The 16,259-nt window shown below is 42.5% G+C and overlaps 1 protein-coding gene across 5 annotated transcripts in view; it reads right to left on the minus strand.

The window, feature by feature from the left end:
- Nucleotides 1-16,259, minus strand: part of PRKAG2 (protein kinase AMP-activated non-catalytic subunit gamma 2) — a 452,810-nt gene that overhangs the window by 280,681 nt on the left and 155,870 nt on the right. For all 5 annotated transcript variants that reach the window (XM_027840946.1, XM_027840942.1, XM_027840944.1 and 2 more), the window contains one exon: nucleotides 11,036-11,107. In XM_027840946.1, the coding sequence (XP_027696747.1) occupies nucleotides 11,036-11,107 (72 nt within the window). The remainder of the gene's footprint in view (nucleotides 1-11,035; nucleotides 11,108-16,259) is intronic.

A 16,259-nucleotide genomic window follows, 5' to 3' on the forward strand; every position in this document is an offset into this window, starting at 1 on the left:
AATGGGGCTCAGAAAAGGTAAGTGACTTGCCGGTAATGTAAGTGGCAGACTAGAATTCAAACTTCCCAATGAACCACACTGCCCCCTTCTGATATAGAAATATTTTTATTATTGTTCAGAAATTTGAAAGAGAAAGGATCACTTCTAGCTGGGGTTATTAGATTCCCCAATAACAGCGGTTCATAGAGAAGGTAACAGCTGAGTTCAGTCTTGATTAAGGATTCCAAATGGTGATGGTGGAATGGAATGAGAAAACATAGATTAAGTACTTACCACATGAGAGGCAAGGTGCTAAGCACTGGGGACACAGAGACAAAATTGAGACAGTGGTTCATTTGGGCTGTGATACAGTGTGGGAAAGAGAGGAATGTGAGGTAAGGCTGAAAATGAGGCTAGAGCTAGATTATGGAAGGCCTTGAAAGTCCAGACTAGAGTGTTTGTCTGTTAGTCTGTAGGCAACAAATAGGTGAGACGTGATTAGACCTGCCCATTAGAAACAGTGCTTTGGCAGTGGTATAAAGGTTGAACTGGTGAAGGGAGATATTAGAAACAAGGAAACCAGTTAGGAAGCTATTAAAATACTCCAAACAAAAAGTTGTTGTTGTACCAATGACATCATGGAGCATTTTGACTTGCGTGTGAACTGGATTTAAAGGAGGCAGAGTTGTGCAAAGTCATCAGCTTCATTCTATCTTCCAGAGTGATCAGAGTCCAGTGGCAAGACAAAAGTCGGGATGACTGGGTGAAGGCCTGGGATGCTGTGGACAGCCTTGGTATCTATGATGCCTGACCAAGCTCTAAGTGTTCCACAGCACCTCCTTCAGCCATTTTCGTGGCCATTGGAGCAAATTGTTTTCATGAACCCAATCCGCCTGGTAAAGTCCTCACATGCTTGAGGTAGCCATCCCCCTAACTCACTGACGGGTTTGAGGCCTGTTGATCACCCTGCTTTAGCCCATCTGCTGAGATGGTTTTACTGAGGTGTGGCCACCATGCATGCTACAGCTTCTTGGAGCCACAGGTGACAGTTGGGTGAAGATGGACCCCAAAGGTGGATAAGCCATCCTGGAAAGGCCTCAGCAAGCCCTCACACCAGAAGGGCTAGTTCTTGGGGCAGCTAGGTGGTGTAGTGGATAGAGCACTGGCCCTGAAGTCAGGAGGACCTGAGTTCAAATCCAGCCTCAGACCAAACACTTGACACTTACTAGCTGTGTGACCCTGGGCAAGTCACTTAACCCCAATTGCCTAAAAAAAAAAAAAAAAAGAAAAAGGGCTAGTCTCCCTGAAAACTCCATGCACCCCAGACAAGAAGAGATAAGGCCTTAAATGATGGTGGTGACAAGATGGGTAGATGGGAGACATATTGCAGAGAAACAATCTATAGGACTTGGGACCTGATTGGAAGTGGAAAGTTAGGGGGAAAAAGACAATGACCTACCTGGGTGACAGAGAAAATGCTGGTGCCATCAATATAAACAGAGAAGTTAGGAGGAGGGACAGTTTTGAAAAGGAAATAGTAAGTTCAGTTTGGGGACATACTAAGTATGAGATAACGGTGGTATATGACACGTAAAAGGGCTGAAGACAGAAAAGAAACCAGTAGCCAATGAGCCCCAAATGGAGGGGAGAGAGGGTGGAGTCAAAGAGGTTATTGTGGCTTGTCCTTTGTTCTCAAAGAGGGCCACGACATCAGGGACATGATGACATGACTTGCAATTGACTTTGATTTGAGGGAGGGAGGGCTGTGCAAGGTCGCCAGCCTCACTTTGTCCTTCGGAGTCATCTGGGTCCAGTGGTAAGATATTCATCAGAATGACTGGAGATGGCCCCCAGTCAAAGAGGTATAAAAGAAGAGAAAGTGGCATAAACAGAAGCCAAGGGAACAGAAAATGTTAACATGGGGATGGTCAGCAATGTATAACGATGCTGAGAGATGAGGAATGATAACCCCACCACACCGGACCATTTGCTGTTGTTACTCACATGGGTGGCTCCATCTTCTATTTCCCAACTGCCTTTGCACTGGCTATCTCCCCTCCCTCTTCCTCCTCACCTGAGTCTTTTGGAACTCCTGATTCCCTGCAAGACTCAGCTCAAGTACCACCTTCTGAGCAGACCTTTGGACAGTCCTCCTAGATGCTGATGCCTTCCCCACTAAGGTTAACTCATATTTACTTCATACGTATCTTGTATGCAACTAAACATGTACATTGACTCCCCCCTCCACCCATTAGAATGTAAGCTTCTTGACGGCAGGTACCACTTCACTTTTGCCTTTGTATGACCAGCACCGAGAACAGTACCTAGAATATAGCAGGCATTTATAATTTATTATTTACTAAATGCATGTTGATTGACTTATTGGGCAATTGAGAGACCACTAGTGACCCCGAAGCAAGGAAATTCAATGGAGTGATAGAGGCAGAAGTCAGATTGTGAAGGGATGAAAAGTGAATGATTGGTGAGGAAACGGAAACAGAAGCTGAACAGTCAGCGTGGTGAGAGAAGCCAGGACGGTAACTTGATGAAGTTGCAGAGTCAGTGAAAGATGTTTGTTTGTTTGTTTGTTTGTTTGGAATAAGGTAGACCTGACTACTGTGATAAAGGATGAAGGAGCCCAAGAGATGGAGAGATCTGAAGATGAATGAAAGAAAAGGGATGGGGAGTGGTACAAAAGTTTTGAAAGTTAAGTTTAGAACTAAGAGGGGACGACCACAGATTTGGGAGTTATACATGGCAGGAATAAAGGCTAACTCATTTACTGGAACTGAAGCGAAGGAAAAGGTAAGGCAAAAAAAGTCTAGAGAAGTTTTGAGGTGTAGGGAATTTGAGGGAGCTAGAATTGGATTATCTCAAACTTCTCAGTAAGGTCATTTGCTGCCGGAGTTGTTGGGGGTGGAGCTAGGGCCTTAAGAGAGGATAAGAGAGATAACTTAAAATAGCCTCCATAGGCAATGTGATAAGTAAAGAAGAAATGAAAAAAGGATTACCATATAGCAGTGAGGGCACATTTAATGCTGGAAAGAATGTATCTGTGGTAGACCTGATGAGGATAATATTTTGATTTTTCCCAGCAGCACTCAAAGGCTTAGAAAGAAGAGTAAAGAAGAGAGACCGCCACCAGGACACAGAAAGCAAAAACAAGCAAGCCTAAACCAAATGGAGGAGAGAACGCAGTTAGCTCCATCCAGAAAGTGCAAGGAAGCCAGATCAACCTAGGGATTATAGAACAGTTAATGAGGCAGGAACACTTAGGTGGACAATGAAACCAGGAGCAAATTTTACTGCTAAAAACCAAGGAGTGAAAGAGGCAAGAGAAGACAGGGGCTAGGACAGGAATCCCATAAGAGGTGCTAGTTAAGTAGGTAGACTTGAAATTCAGACAATTTACTTTCTTCACCACAGGAAAATTTTTATAATCTTAGGATGTGGCTAGTTCAAGACTTGGGGACAGATGCAGATGAATCATGTGAAAATGGTGCGTAGGTTAGGTTGACTATTAGGAGAGACGCCAAACAGGACAAAGAGAATGGCAGATCCTCCTAAGAAAGTAGAGAACCATACAGAGTTCACTAAGAAACACGGGGAAAGGCCATGTATGAGAAAAACAAACAAATGTGAAGAAAGAGGGCAAAAGAGGAGACATTCACTTGGGAAATCAAGGAAAAGGGTGAAATTCTAGAGAAGGAAGGAAAAGAAGAATTTTAGAGATGGGAGGGCCTTAGAGCACAGAAAGTCCACCTGCCTGTTATTATTGATGAGGAAACAGGTACAAGAGGGAGAAAAAACGGGTGAAAATGAGGGGAAGGTAGCAAAAGTTTGAACAACACTGGAAAATTAAAAAACTGCAGATGTAAGCACAGAGGAATTAAACTAAAATGTAGTTACCTGAGTTCCTATTTAAGTCATAGCATGTCCCGGCAACTAGTGTTATTATTTAGTAAATTTACTCTGGGTTATATGTCTCAACCAAAAAACAGCACCTATAGTGCATGACTGTGTTATGGAAAAGATTCCCGTTTAATGATAAGAGAGGCTAATGACCTCTGACGTCCCTTCCAACTCTGAGATTGCAAATTCCCTGGGAGTAAGACTGGTTTTTTAAATCTCTTTTTGTATCCCTAGAACTTAGCACAATGCTTAGAACATTTGTTATTCAGTTGTGTCTGATTCTTCATGACCCTCTGGACCATAGCACACCAATACAGTCCATGATGTTTTCTTGGCAAAGATACTGGAATGGTTCACCATTTCCTTTTCCAGTGGATCAAAGAAAACAGAGGTTAAGTGACTTGCCCAGGGTCACACAGCTAGTAAGTGTCTGAGGCCAAATTTGAACTCGAGTCTTCCTGATTCCAGGTCTAGGACACTACCCATTGAGCCGTCTCACTGCCTCAATGTGTGTGGCACATAGTAGGCACTTAGTAAATGTTTATTGATTGATTTTAAGTGCATGAAAAATTAAGTAACAGTATGAGCAATCTGAATAGTAAATACTGACATTATCCTTTATCATTGGGTTGGGAAGGGGGGACAGGAAAGTCTTTGCAGCACAAGAAAATCTTGAGCTAAGTATTGAAGCATTAGTATTCACATAGATCTAGAAGTGGGAAGTAAATCTTTCAGGTGTGGAGGGGAAAGGATCGGTGTGAACAAAGATATCACAGGTTTGTCTGCATTTCTGAGGAAAAAAGGGCTGTTTTTCATAAACTGCAAAATGGAGGTGGAATGTGGAGGAAAATGGGTTTGTTCACGTAATTTCCCCCTACTCACACACCCCAGAGCAGCACCACCCTTTACAGGTATACCTTGTTTTATTGCCCTTTGCCTTATTGTGCTTCGAAGATGATATATTTTTTTTAATGAATTGAACGTTTGTGGCAACCCTTTGTTGAACAAATCTATCAGCTTGCTCCATTTTTCCAACAGCATGTGCTCACATTATGTCTCTGTGTCACATTTTGGTAATTCTTGCAATATTTCAAACTTTTCATCATTATTATATCTGTTATGGTGATCTGTGATCAATGATTTTTGTCGTTGTTATTATTGTAATTGTTTTGGGTTACCACAAACCACTTTAAGATGGTGAACTTAATTGATAAATGTTGTGTGTGTTCTGACTGCTTCACTGACCTGCCATTCCTGGTCTCTCTCTCTCTCACCATGGGCCTCCCTATTCCCTGAGACACAACTTTATTGAAATTAGGCCAGTTGATAACCCTACAATGGCCTCTTAAGTGTTCAAGTGAAAGGAAGAATCAATCGGTGAGGCAAACTTCATTGCTGTCTTATTTTATGAAATTGCCACCGCCACCCCAACTTTCAACAACCACCACCCCATCAGTCAGTAGCCATTAACATCGAGGCAAGACCCTCTACCAGCAAAAAGATTACAACTCACTGAAGGCTCAGATGATGGTTAGTACTTTTTAGTATTTTTAATTAAAGTATATACATTTTTTAGACATAATACTACCGCACACTTAACGACTACAGTATAATGTAAACATAACTTTTATATGCACTGGGAAACCAAAAAGTTCATGTGCCTCCCTTTATTGCTATATTCACTTGACTGTGGTGTTCTGGAACCGAACCTGCAATGTCTCTGAGGTATACCTACACCATGAATCTCCCTTAGCACGCATGCCCATAATATGCAATGTTGTTTACTCGCCCTGGTTTGCATGTGTTAAAAATCATCTTAAAATCTTTCATACATTGGTTTATCTTGTATTCCCAAAGAGACTGTTAAGTTCCTTAAGGGTTCATTCATCTTGGCTTCTGTCAGATACTAAGAGGCATTTAGAGATGACCAGGAGACATTCCTTTAAGGATAAGAGGGAGAAGCCAGACATAAGGACCTCTGAGGTCATAAGAAGGCTTGTCACTGTTTTGTCTCACTTGGCCTTTCCCAGGCTGAAGCCAGAAGCTAGGTTGGCTTCCATGGCAAGAGTCTATTTTGTGTGTTTTGAGGGGATGAGTGGAAACCTGTTGAAAGCACCAGAAGGACAGAAAGGAAGACATACATATGTGTAGAGCATTAAATCTAAACAACCAGAGAGGCCTCCTTGGCTCCCATATGCTTAGTGTCGTCATATTTGGCAATTGTGTCTCCTATATGTTTGAATGCAGAAGGGATGGGATTCTACTCCTCCTCTTACCAAGGTCCCACCAGAGCAGGATGGTACTCAAGGAGGGGCGTGGAGGACAGACTTTAACATGAATAGGGTGAGTCCCCCTTGTGTTGATTCCCAACAAGTCAAGTGGACTAGACTGAGGGAGGTTGCTTTGTGTGCATTAAATGGGTTGGACTCCCTCAGATTAATGAATGACTTCTTCCTGGTGGCACTTGCAGTAGGAGGTTGCATCACCCTTGAAGCTGAGCCCAATAGTAGGCTGAGAGAACTGATGTGAAACCTGACTTAACTGGCAATAATAGTAGGCTTCATCCAGGTCTTCCCAAGGGTTTACTCCTGACCTTCTTTGTTCTCTTTGTTTCTGGTTGGCCATGGGACAACAATAGTCTGAACTGTCTCTTTACCCTGGATTTCTCTTCTGTTGATGGAAAAGTAGCAGGGGAGCTAAGGTATACCTTCTTCCCTCAAACGTCTTAGTGAACTGATGTAGAAAAATACTCTTCCTGTGAGTGGAGAAGCAATCAAAAAAGTAAGTGTGTGTGTGTGTGTGTGTGTGTGTGTGTGTGTGTGTGTGTCTGTCTGTCTGTCTATCTTGTGGCAAATCCATATGGCTTCATGTCCTAGCAGAACCTATTTGGTCCAGGACAGATACAGAATAATTATAAGTCTTCTATGTTTAGGTTTATTGTTAATGATGCTCTTTCTATTTGACAGGTATAATTTTTGATAGATTTGTATGTCATTTAGTAAGCTATTTATTTTAGAATCTGATAGTTCCCATTAAACCATGTTTTCTCAAGCAAATATATAGGCAGCTAGGTGGCATAGTGGATAGAATGCTGGGCCTGGAGCCAGGAAAACTCATCTTCCTGAGTTCAAATCTGGCCTCAGACACTAGCTATGTGACTCATTTAACTCTGTTTGCCTCAGTTTCCTCATCTGTAAGATGAGCTGGAGAAGGAAATGGCAAACCACTCCATTATCTTTGCCAAGAAAACCCCAAATGGAATCACAAAGAGTCAGACACAATTGAGCAAGAACAATCGTGTGTGTGTGTGTGTGTGTGTGTGTGTGTGTGTGTGTGTGTGTGTGTAATTTTGTGGACTTCAGCTGTGCTGGTACTCTGTGTCCAAGGCTTAAGGATTCTAGGAGTCCTGGTGTTTGACAGGTCTAGGGTATGGCAGGCTTAACAACAGTGTGTTAAGGTTGGGGGTTGGTTAACCCTCTTTTAGCAAGCTCTATTACAAACCAACATCCAGAAAGGTAAAAGCAACACCTGAGGGAGTCTGGAAGCACCAGCTCTTCCACAGCCACTGGTATGAGCTGCCCCCTTCTAGAATGGCAGCCGTTAGCACCGGCAGTTTACGGTTCAGTCATTTCTAATCACCTCTCACCACACGGCCCTCTGAACCCATTAGGTCTGACCCCTGCTCTGTACTAGAATCTCTCCTGCAATTCTGAATTTCTCTCTCTGAACCTCTTTCTTCGGCTTTCTTGACTCAGAATGACCCATTTCCTCTCACCTACTATTTTGTTATTTGTATCATAATCTGGCATCAATTCCAGTTCCTTTTCCACTGCAAGTTGAAGTAAATCCAATTTGCTAAGCATTTATTAAGCACTTGCTGTGTGCCAGGCATTGTGCTCTTCACTGGGAGATACCAAATAAAAACTAGTCCCTTCCATAGGGGAGCTTTCATTCTACTGGACAGACTAGAAAGTATATAGAGGAGCATTTCCCAAACTAATCTGGCCAAAAAATACTTCAAGACTCAAAATACATTGCTGATGACCAACCCCAATCCCAGAGGACTGATGATGAAGCACACTACATACAGTAAATCCCCTGAAACAGCAATTTGCTTATACTTGTTATAAGGTACTTCTTTTTCTTTTCTTCCCCAATGATGGGGGAGGAGCTGAGACAGAAAGAAAACAAATACTTATTAACTGAAAAAAAACCCCAATAAAATTGAATTTTCAAAAATACAAACTAAATTAAAATATTGTTGGAATCCATCAACGCTGGTCTGGAGAGACCTGGGGACACAGAACACACTAAAGTGAAAAGGGCCTTGGAGAAACTTTGAAATAGAATATTTAAGAATATTTTCACACTCAAAAATCACTGCATGCAATGTGTATTTTCGGTGCAAAAATAACTATTCAGCCCTTTGGGTCTTATGCCCAGGGTACCTTAGTTGTGTCAGGTGGCTATGGAGCATGGGCAGAGATAAAGGGTAGGTAAAGAACATTTTTACCTAGAACAGACGCCCTCCCTAAAAGACCCTTGGTCTCCCTTCTACTCCTAGAATATTTATTGTCTCTACAAGGTATCTCAAAGCCCATCCTAACTTTAGTCCACCCCCACCCCATCTATATTATGCAAACTTTGGTTCCTTGTTCAAGGAATGTGCAACAAGATGAACAAATCTTTGTGGAAAGAAACACAAGTTTAGATGACAGATAGTACAAACAGGTTAGTTCAGTAGAATGAAAACCAACATGTGTACTGTCCTTGAATCCTTCTAGCTCACAGCTCTCTTTCCAACTAGATCCCAGATTCATGGAAGGCAGGGATAGCGCCAAGCCTCTTGTTGGACACAAAGTAGGTACTCGTAAATGTTCTCTGATGGTAAGGATTCTCTTGTGATCTTAGTCCCGGAGCCTGATTGAAATCCTTTGAGTTTGTTTGAAATATTTTCCTTTAAGCGTGGAAATCCTCCTCCACTTTTTCCCACTTCTTTACAGACCCAGGAAATTCCTGAGGCAAAATCATTTTGAGGTTCTCATTTAGTTAGGCTACCAGAGCCACTAATAGGGCAGGTTAAAGTGAAGCCAACTGCTCTTGGCAGGGAGAGAAGGCAAAGAGGAAGAAGGAAGAGAGCCCCATAGGTCTGTATTAATTAATTAGTTGATTCAATTATATTTAATTAAAATGCTCAGAGCAAAGACTAAATATTTACCATTACTCATATTGTAACTCTTGGTGATTCCAGCTCCTGAGGGCATTCAGAACAAAAAAAAAATCGAGTTTCAAGGCAACTTCCCTGATTATTTTGGTATCTTTAGTTTCAGGCTCAGGCCACACTCCTCATTTTACTGCAGACAGACTCTGGGATGACTGCTCCATCCCCAGCTTCCTGTTCCAAATTCACTTCTCCACTGGAGGAGAAACACTGCCTTGTCCCACAGCTCCGAAGACAGCTGCTTTGTTTCCCCTCCTAATCCTCCACTAAGGCCCTCTCTGACTCAGATTTATGCCTTCAAATTCACACCCCAGATGGCATCTCTGAGTCACCGATGAGTTACATGAGTTCAAGTAATTCTGTTGTTGTTCAATCATTTTGGACGTGTCCAATACTTTGTGACCCCATTTAGGGTTTTCTTGGCAAAGATACTGGAGTACTTTGCCATTTCCTTCTCCACTTCATGGTACAGATGAAGAAACTGAAGCAAACAGGGTGAGGTGACTTGCCTAGGGTTACACAGCTAGCAAGTGTTTGAAGCCTGATTTGTACTCAGGAAGATAAATGCTCCTGACTCCAAGCCCGGGGCACTATTCACTGTACCATCTAACAGAATGACAAAGGAAAGGGAGGAGAAGAGAGAAGAGGAAGATAGAGAGGGGGAGAGGAAGGGTGATAAGAGTAGTTTAGAAAAAGAAGATGAAGTAGCAAGGAGGGGTAAAGATTACAACCTTCCTAGCTAGACTAGAACCTCAAAGTTGGGTCCAGTGATTTCGCTCCAAGGAATTTCTCAGACCTTACAAATAAGCTGGAAAAATCAAGGAGGATTGAGAAACTCAAAGGAAAGGGTTGTTTTTTTTTTTTTTTTGTAGTAGCAAAATAGTTTTTTTAAAAAAAATTTTAATATAATTTAGAACACAATACACAAAATCTGAGCATTCCTACCGCTACAGATAACAACTGAATGCACCAATTAAAGAAATTTAGCATTTTGGGATGTCTGAGCACCAGACTTGCGCAATTATCTACACAACACAAATATCTTTCAAAACGAAATGTCATTATAGCAAGACAGAAAAACCAGGGTTTAACAGATGACAAATCCCAGGAAGGTTTCAATCATTCATCTTCATTTAACTGTCATTAAATCTTTTATAGAGAATTTTTTATTTACAAGCTTTGAGCAAAACTTCTCCTGAAAAATTATTTCAATTAAGTGTAAATGTTCAAAAAGTCAGGGAATGGGGGGAGGGGGATAGGAAGTGAAAGGAGAAGAAGAGAAATGAAAAAAAGAGGAAGTCAGAGAGACAAAGCAGGAAGGAGGGGAAGAAGAAGAGAGAAAGGGAGACAGAAATAGAAGGGGAACATGGGGAGGGGAAGATAGAGAGCAAGGGAAATGTGAGATAAAGAAAAAGAGAGTGAGGGTCATAGCAAAGGACAGGGAAAAAAAGATAGCCAAATCCGGGCTATTTCAGGGTCAGAATCAACTTTGTTATCTGTGATAATGAGGGCAGAGCTATCTTAATGAAATCATCCCTGCAGATAATACCCACATCTCATATTCACTACCACCTTCGACCTTTCTCTCATGCCCAGGACTACTAACAGATAGAGCATAACCAAAGGGTTGAATGTGACGTTCATCTCTTTTGACTTTGACCACTCTGCTGCTAATAAAGTGCCCCAAAGACACAAATATAAGCAACAAGAGGGAGGAAGAGGAATGTCAGGCCTGGATAACCTACCACCTGAATCATCAGGCCCAAGCCATAGAGAGGTAGAAGAGCTACCCCACTAATCAGGGAGGGGAGTGTGTTTCTGTAGCAATGTGACCAGAGGGTGGGACTGATACTTGAGTGCCGACATGTAACTCTCCCTCACTCCAAGTGGGAAACACACAAGCTGTGAATGAGGTGATCTTACCTTACGGGAAGCATGTTTTTCCGAGTTTTCCAGGTCTCCATCTAAGAATGGCATGGCAAAAGAGCTAAGATCCTAGAATTAAAAAAAAAAAAGAAAGAAAATGTCCGTTATTAACAGCAGCGCACTCAAGCCTTTATCTGGCTTCTTTTCTAAAGGATATTAAATGGCTTTAGGAGCATTCACTGAGTTCTGCATGACCTACCATCCTTCAGGTTCCAGAATTTCCCCATCTCCCAACAAACAGAGATCACACTCTCTGTTTGTTGCAAGCCACAGATTATTTACCCAACAACGGAACACCTAAAGTGAGGAAAGCCTTGGGCTACCTTGAGGGCCACAACTAGAGTTTGGGGTTTGATGAGTTTTGAGGGACACTGAGAGGGAGCAAAGGATGACTTAATTGCTTGGAACCCCAGTGTTTAGAATGATATGGGATCTGGGAGATCATTTAGTCCAACTTCCCTCATTTTTCCACCAAACAAGCAAACAACCATAAAGAGGTTAAGCAACATACACGAGATCAGACAGAGGCAGAGTGAAGATGGAAGCCCAGCTCTTTTGACTTCAAATCCAGTATTTTTCCTTGATGCTCGAAGTGGGAAACACAGGAATGGGAGGATCTGGGCAAGAAGTACTCAGACCACCCAGCACCACCTCAGCCTGCCCCAAGCATGAAGGTACATAGAGAAGGAAAGGAACAAAGAAGCCAAAAGGCAAAGAAAAGGAAAAGAGGAGAGAGAAGTAAGAACGAAAAACAAAAGGGAAAGAAGAGAGGACCAAGAAGAGAAAGAGAATGGAAGAGGCCGAGGAAATGGATTGAAATGGATAGATAGAAATACTTTGCCAGAATGCTCTGGGATTGTCGAAAGAGGAGAGATGGGTCTAGACCTTCAAAGAAAAGCATTTGGATGGGAAGGTATCCCAGATACTTGCTCACTGCTCAGATGAGAATCTGAATTAGGATGCAAGACAGGGGGAAAGGCAAGGCTCAGAAGAGCAACAGGGTATGGGGGGAGATATCAGGGCTGTGTCTACACAAAATGAAGCAAGCAGGATAGGGATAGAGGGGATCTGTGATGTCACTGGCATGGTAAACTCTCTGAGAATGACATTTTCTCTACCAAAATAGGTTGGCACCTTCTATGAAACTTACAGTCTTAGCAGAGGTTCTTAACCTGGGGGTTTCTGAATGTATTTTAAAAAAATGTTATAACTATTTCAACAAATTGGTTTCCGTTGCAATCCTGTTGTCTTATTTTATGCATTTAAAAACATTATTCTGAGGAGTCCATAGGCTTAACCAGACTGCCAAGTGGTTCCATCACACACACACACACACACACACACACACACACACACACACACACACACACAGAGATTAAGGAATCCACATCTTAGAGAGTTGCCTAGAGAGCACTGAAGAGTTGCCCAGGGTCATACAGCCAATACCTGTCAGAGGGAGGACTTGAACCCTGGTCTTGGTTGTTCTAAGTTGCCTCTCTAGCAAAGAAGATATGGATGTCAGGTATCTCAATGTAGATGACTAAAACAGTTAGGTTGCACAGTGGATACAGTGTTGGGCCTGAAGTCAGGAAGATTCATCTCCCTGAGTTCAAATCCAGCCTCAGACACTTACTAGCTATGTGACCCTGGGCAATTCACTTCACCCTATTTGCCTCAGTTTCCTCATCTGTAAAATGAGCTGGAGAAGGAAATAGCAAATCGCTCCAGTATTTTTGCCAAGAACACCCTAAATGGGGTCACGGAAGAGTCAGACACAACTGAAAAATAACAGCAAAAAACAGGATTATTCAGGCCAAAAGTGGAGCACTGGATTGAGCACAGGGTCTGCGGTTGGGAAAACCCTCTTCAAATCTAGTCTTTGACACTTACTGGTTGAATAACTCTGGGAAAGTCTTTTTGCATCTTAGGCAACTCCCTAGGACTTAGCTACTCTACAAGTCATAGATACCTTGTAGAGGGAGTTCCCACAGTATGAGGAATTTAATAACAGATTCACGTGAGTAACTTCAGGAGTGTTCTGTTGGTATGTTGGACACTACCAACTAGATTGTAAACTTCTTAAGAGCAGAGAAGTTGGTTCCCCTTTTTTTGGTATCCCCCACCCTCATCTTGGTTTCATACAGGATGTGCCTCCTCTTACCTTCCCTCCCCCCAAGAAGGTTCAGGTCATATAGACTTTCCAAAAAATGGAATTTTCAAAGTTGAAGTTCAAAAAAGTAAGGGATAGGATTATCAGTCCACAGCCCTTCTCTGGTACATGTTGAACACATTCCTTCTCTGTTTCCAATATAATCACAATAGCTAATATCTAAAGAATGCTTTAAAGTTTGCAAAGCACTGGACAAATTAGATCCTCCCAACAACTCTGGGAAGTGAGTGCTATTATTATCCCATTTTGCAGATGAGGAAACTGAGGCTGAAAGAGGTTAACAGACTTGCTGAAGGTCACACAGATGATGTCTGAGGTTGGAATTGAACTCAGGTCTCCCTGACTCCAAGTCAGGGCTCTATGTATTTCCCTTTATATTTATACACTTTACCCTTCTCAAAGCACTTTCCTTATTCTTATGATTGCCTTGTGAAGTAATTAGGGCAGAGCTCATTACCCCCATTTTATAGATGAAGAAACTGAGGTCTCAACAAATATAAGTGTAGGTTGACTTAAATTTGACCTCTGAGGTCCTTTCCAAATCCCGGATTCTCTGATTCTGTGTGTATCATGAGAACCTAAGGAGGGGACAAGGGTTGGGATTTGTTAATTTTCTCTCCATTAGAGAGCAAGTTGTTTTTAGAGGTAAATTCTCTTTACTTATTTCTAAGAGAATGTTAGCTCTCCTGACAGCAGGGATTGCTCCATTTTGATCTCTGCATCGTCAGCATCTAGCACAGTACCTGGCACTTAAAAAATGCTTTCTGACTGACTGATTGCCAGGACACTGTACCCGGTTCGGGTAGAGCATAAAAATAGATGACCTCTGAGGTCCCTGGAGACACTGGGATTCTATGTCGTGCCTAGGGTCACATAAGGCAATGACAAAAGTGGGGGCTCTGTTCCCAGTTCAGGGCCCTCTGAATTCATCACATTCCACAGCAGCTGCAGCCGTGGACAAATGCTGGAAAGTGTAGTCACAATGGATTCCAGGCAGATATCAGTGGTGGGAATGAGTCCATTAGAAGTATCAACACCGATCAAATCATCCAGACCACTGGCCCATGCTCCCTTCACTTTGTCCTATGTGGACACAAATTGCAGGCCCCCTGCTTGGTCAAGCATCCCTCCAGGAAGTCCCTGGTTGGGCTGAGGGGTTGGAGGCCCCTGTTTTTGCCTTCAGGCACATTCCATTGTTCTAATCTTGCCACCCATCGTTCAAGGCTCACCCAGAAACACTCTGTCCTTGGGATGCTGGGTGATACTATAGTCACAACTTGGAACCTGACAACATTCCAATAGTCTTGGAATGCTGGAATTGGTCCTGGCACCATGGTCTAAATTCTTTCCTGCTAGCAACTATTCATGTGTGCCTCACTCTTCCTTTTATGCCTTAATCTCTCTAATCAGTCAACCAGTAAGCAAGTATTAAACTCCTACTGGTCAATGTGCTGGGTACTGTAGTGTAGTATATACAAGAGGTGTAAAATATGTGATGTCTGCCTTCAAGAAATTTATGCTCTAGTTGGGGAGATAAGATTAACACATTTGAAACACTATGAGAATAACACTCTAGTTGGAGAGATAAGTTTAACGCATCTGAAATACTATGAGAATAATACTATATAATCAAGGGCAAAATGATGTCCTACAGCCTGTAAGTGTTTGGGAGGTCAGAGGAGGCAGTTACAGTAATTGGCATGGGCTTTGTGGGGAAGATGGAAAGGATCTGTACAATCAATCAGAGAAGGGGTGGGACTGGGGGAGGGGGGGTTCAGGCATTTCAACTTGAGGAAATACGGGCACAGAAGCCAGAAAGAGGATGTGGTGTGTGGATGTCAGTAAGGAGAATAGTCTGACTGGAAGGATGTTTCAGACTGGGGAGGAGTGATAGATGAAGTTAGATATCTCAGGTCACAACAGATAGCGAAGGGCTCTGAATGAAGGGATAAGGAATTAGGATCCGGGGTGTCACTATCTAAAGGTACTGCTTTATTTCCTCTTTTTCATTTCCACGTTCCCACTCACATTCATTCACTCAAGCCCTTCCCCAAGTGATCTGAAGCCCAGAACAACCCCTAGGAGGATGGAGATCTTGAGATAACTCATATTCAGTGGCCCTGATCACCAGCCTTGACATATTTATGTTTGAGGTGGTGGAGTGGATAGAGCTCTGGGGCCAGGAGTCAAGAAGATCTGAGATCTGACATGAGACATTTACTAGCTATGTGACCCTGGGCAAGTTACTTAGCCTCCGTCTGCCTCCATTTCCCTGTCAAATGGGGATCATAACAGCACCTACTCACTGGGTTGTGAAAATCAAATGAGACAGATCTGTAAAGAGTTTAGCACAGTGCCTACATAGCAGGTGCTTCATAAACGTTGGTTCCTCTGTTCATTCAGTTGAAATCAGGTTAAAATGAACACGGAGGGCAGGAAAAATCATACCTAGTAATAAGAGCTAACATTTATTTATTGCTTTAAGGTTTATAAAGGGTGCTATTTGCATTAGCTCATTTGGTAATCACAATAGCCCAGTGAGGTGGGTGCAGTCGCCATCTTTATTATGCTGATGAAGAATTGAGGTTCAGCCTCATTAAGTGATTTGTCCAGGGTCACGGGACTGCGAAGTGAGGTACTTTATCTACTCTTCTACAGGCGCCCTGAAAAATGTGTGTTCTATCACCTGCCCAAAACTGACCAAAATATGCACAGCCTCCCCTCTCCCCCATTCCTGCACTCAGGACAGAGTGTGACATAAGCAGTCTTGTCGATATGGATCTTTCAACTCTGGCCAGACAAAACTTTCTTTTGTAACTGTCTTTATACAACTAGCTTCAGCCCTCTGCAAAAAGCAGAGACTTAATAAATATTGTTTGCTATGTTTTATTTATAAGCAGCAGAGTCTGGCTTCAACCCCAGGTCCTTTGATATTCCTTCCCTGCTTCATCCATTTAATAAGATCAAAATTTTGGGTTGTCCCATTAAGGGACATTAAGCCCCAAATAAAATAGTGCCATGTTTTATTTCAGATATTAGTAGATTCTATTT

This window comes from Vombatus ursinus, unplaced genomic scaffold (genome assembly GCF_900497805.2).
Source record: "Vombatus ursinus unplaced genomic scaffold, bare-nosed wombat genome assembly UNPS02014852.1, whole genome shotgun sequence".
In the NCBI taxonomy this organism is placed as follows: domain Eukaryota; kingdom Metazoa; phylum Chordata; class Mammalia; order Diprotodontia; family Vombatidae; genus Vombatus; species Vombatus ursinus.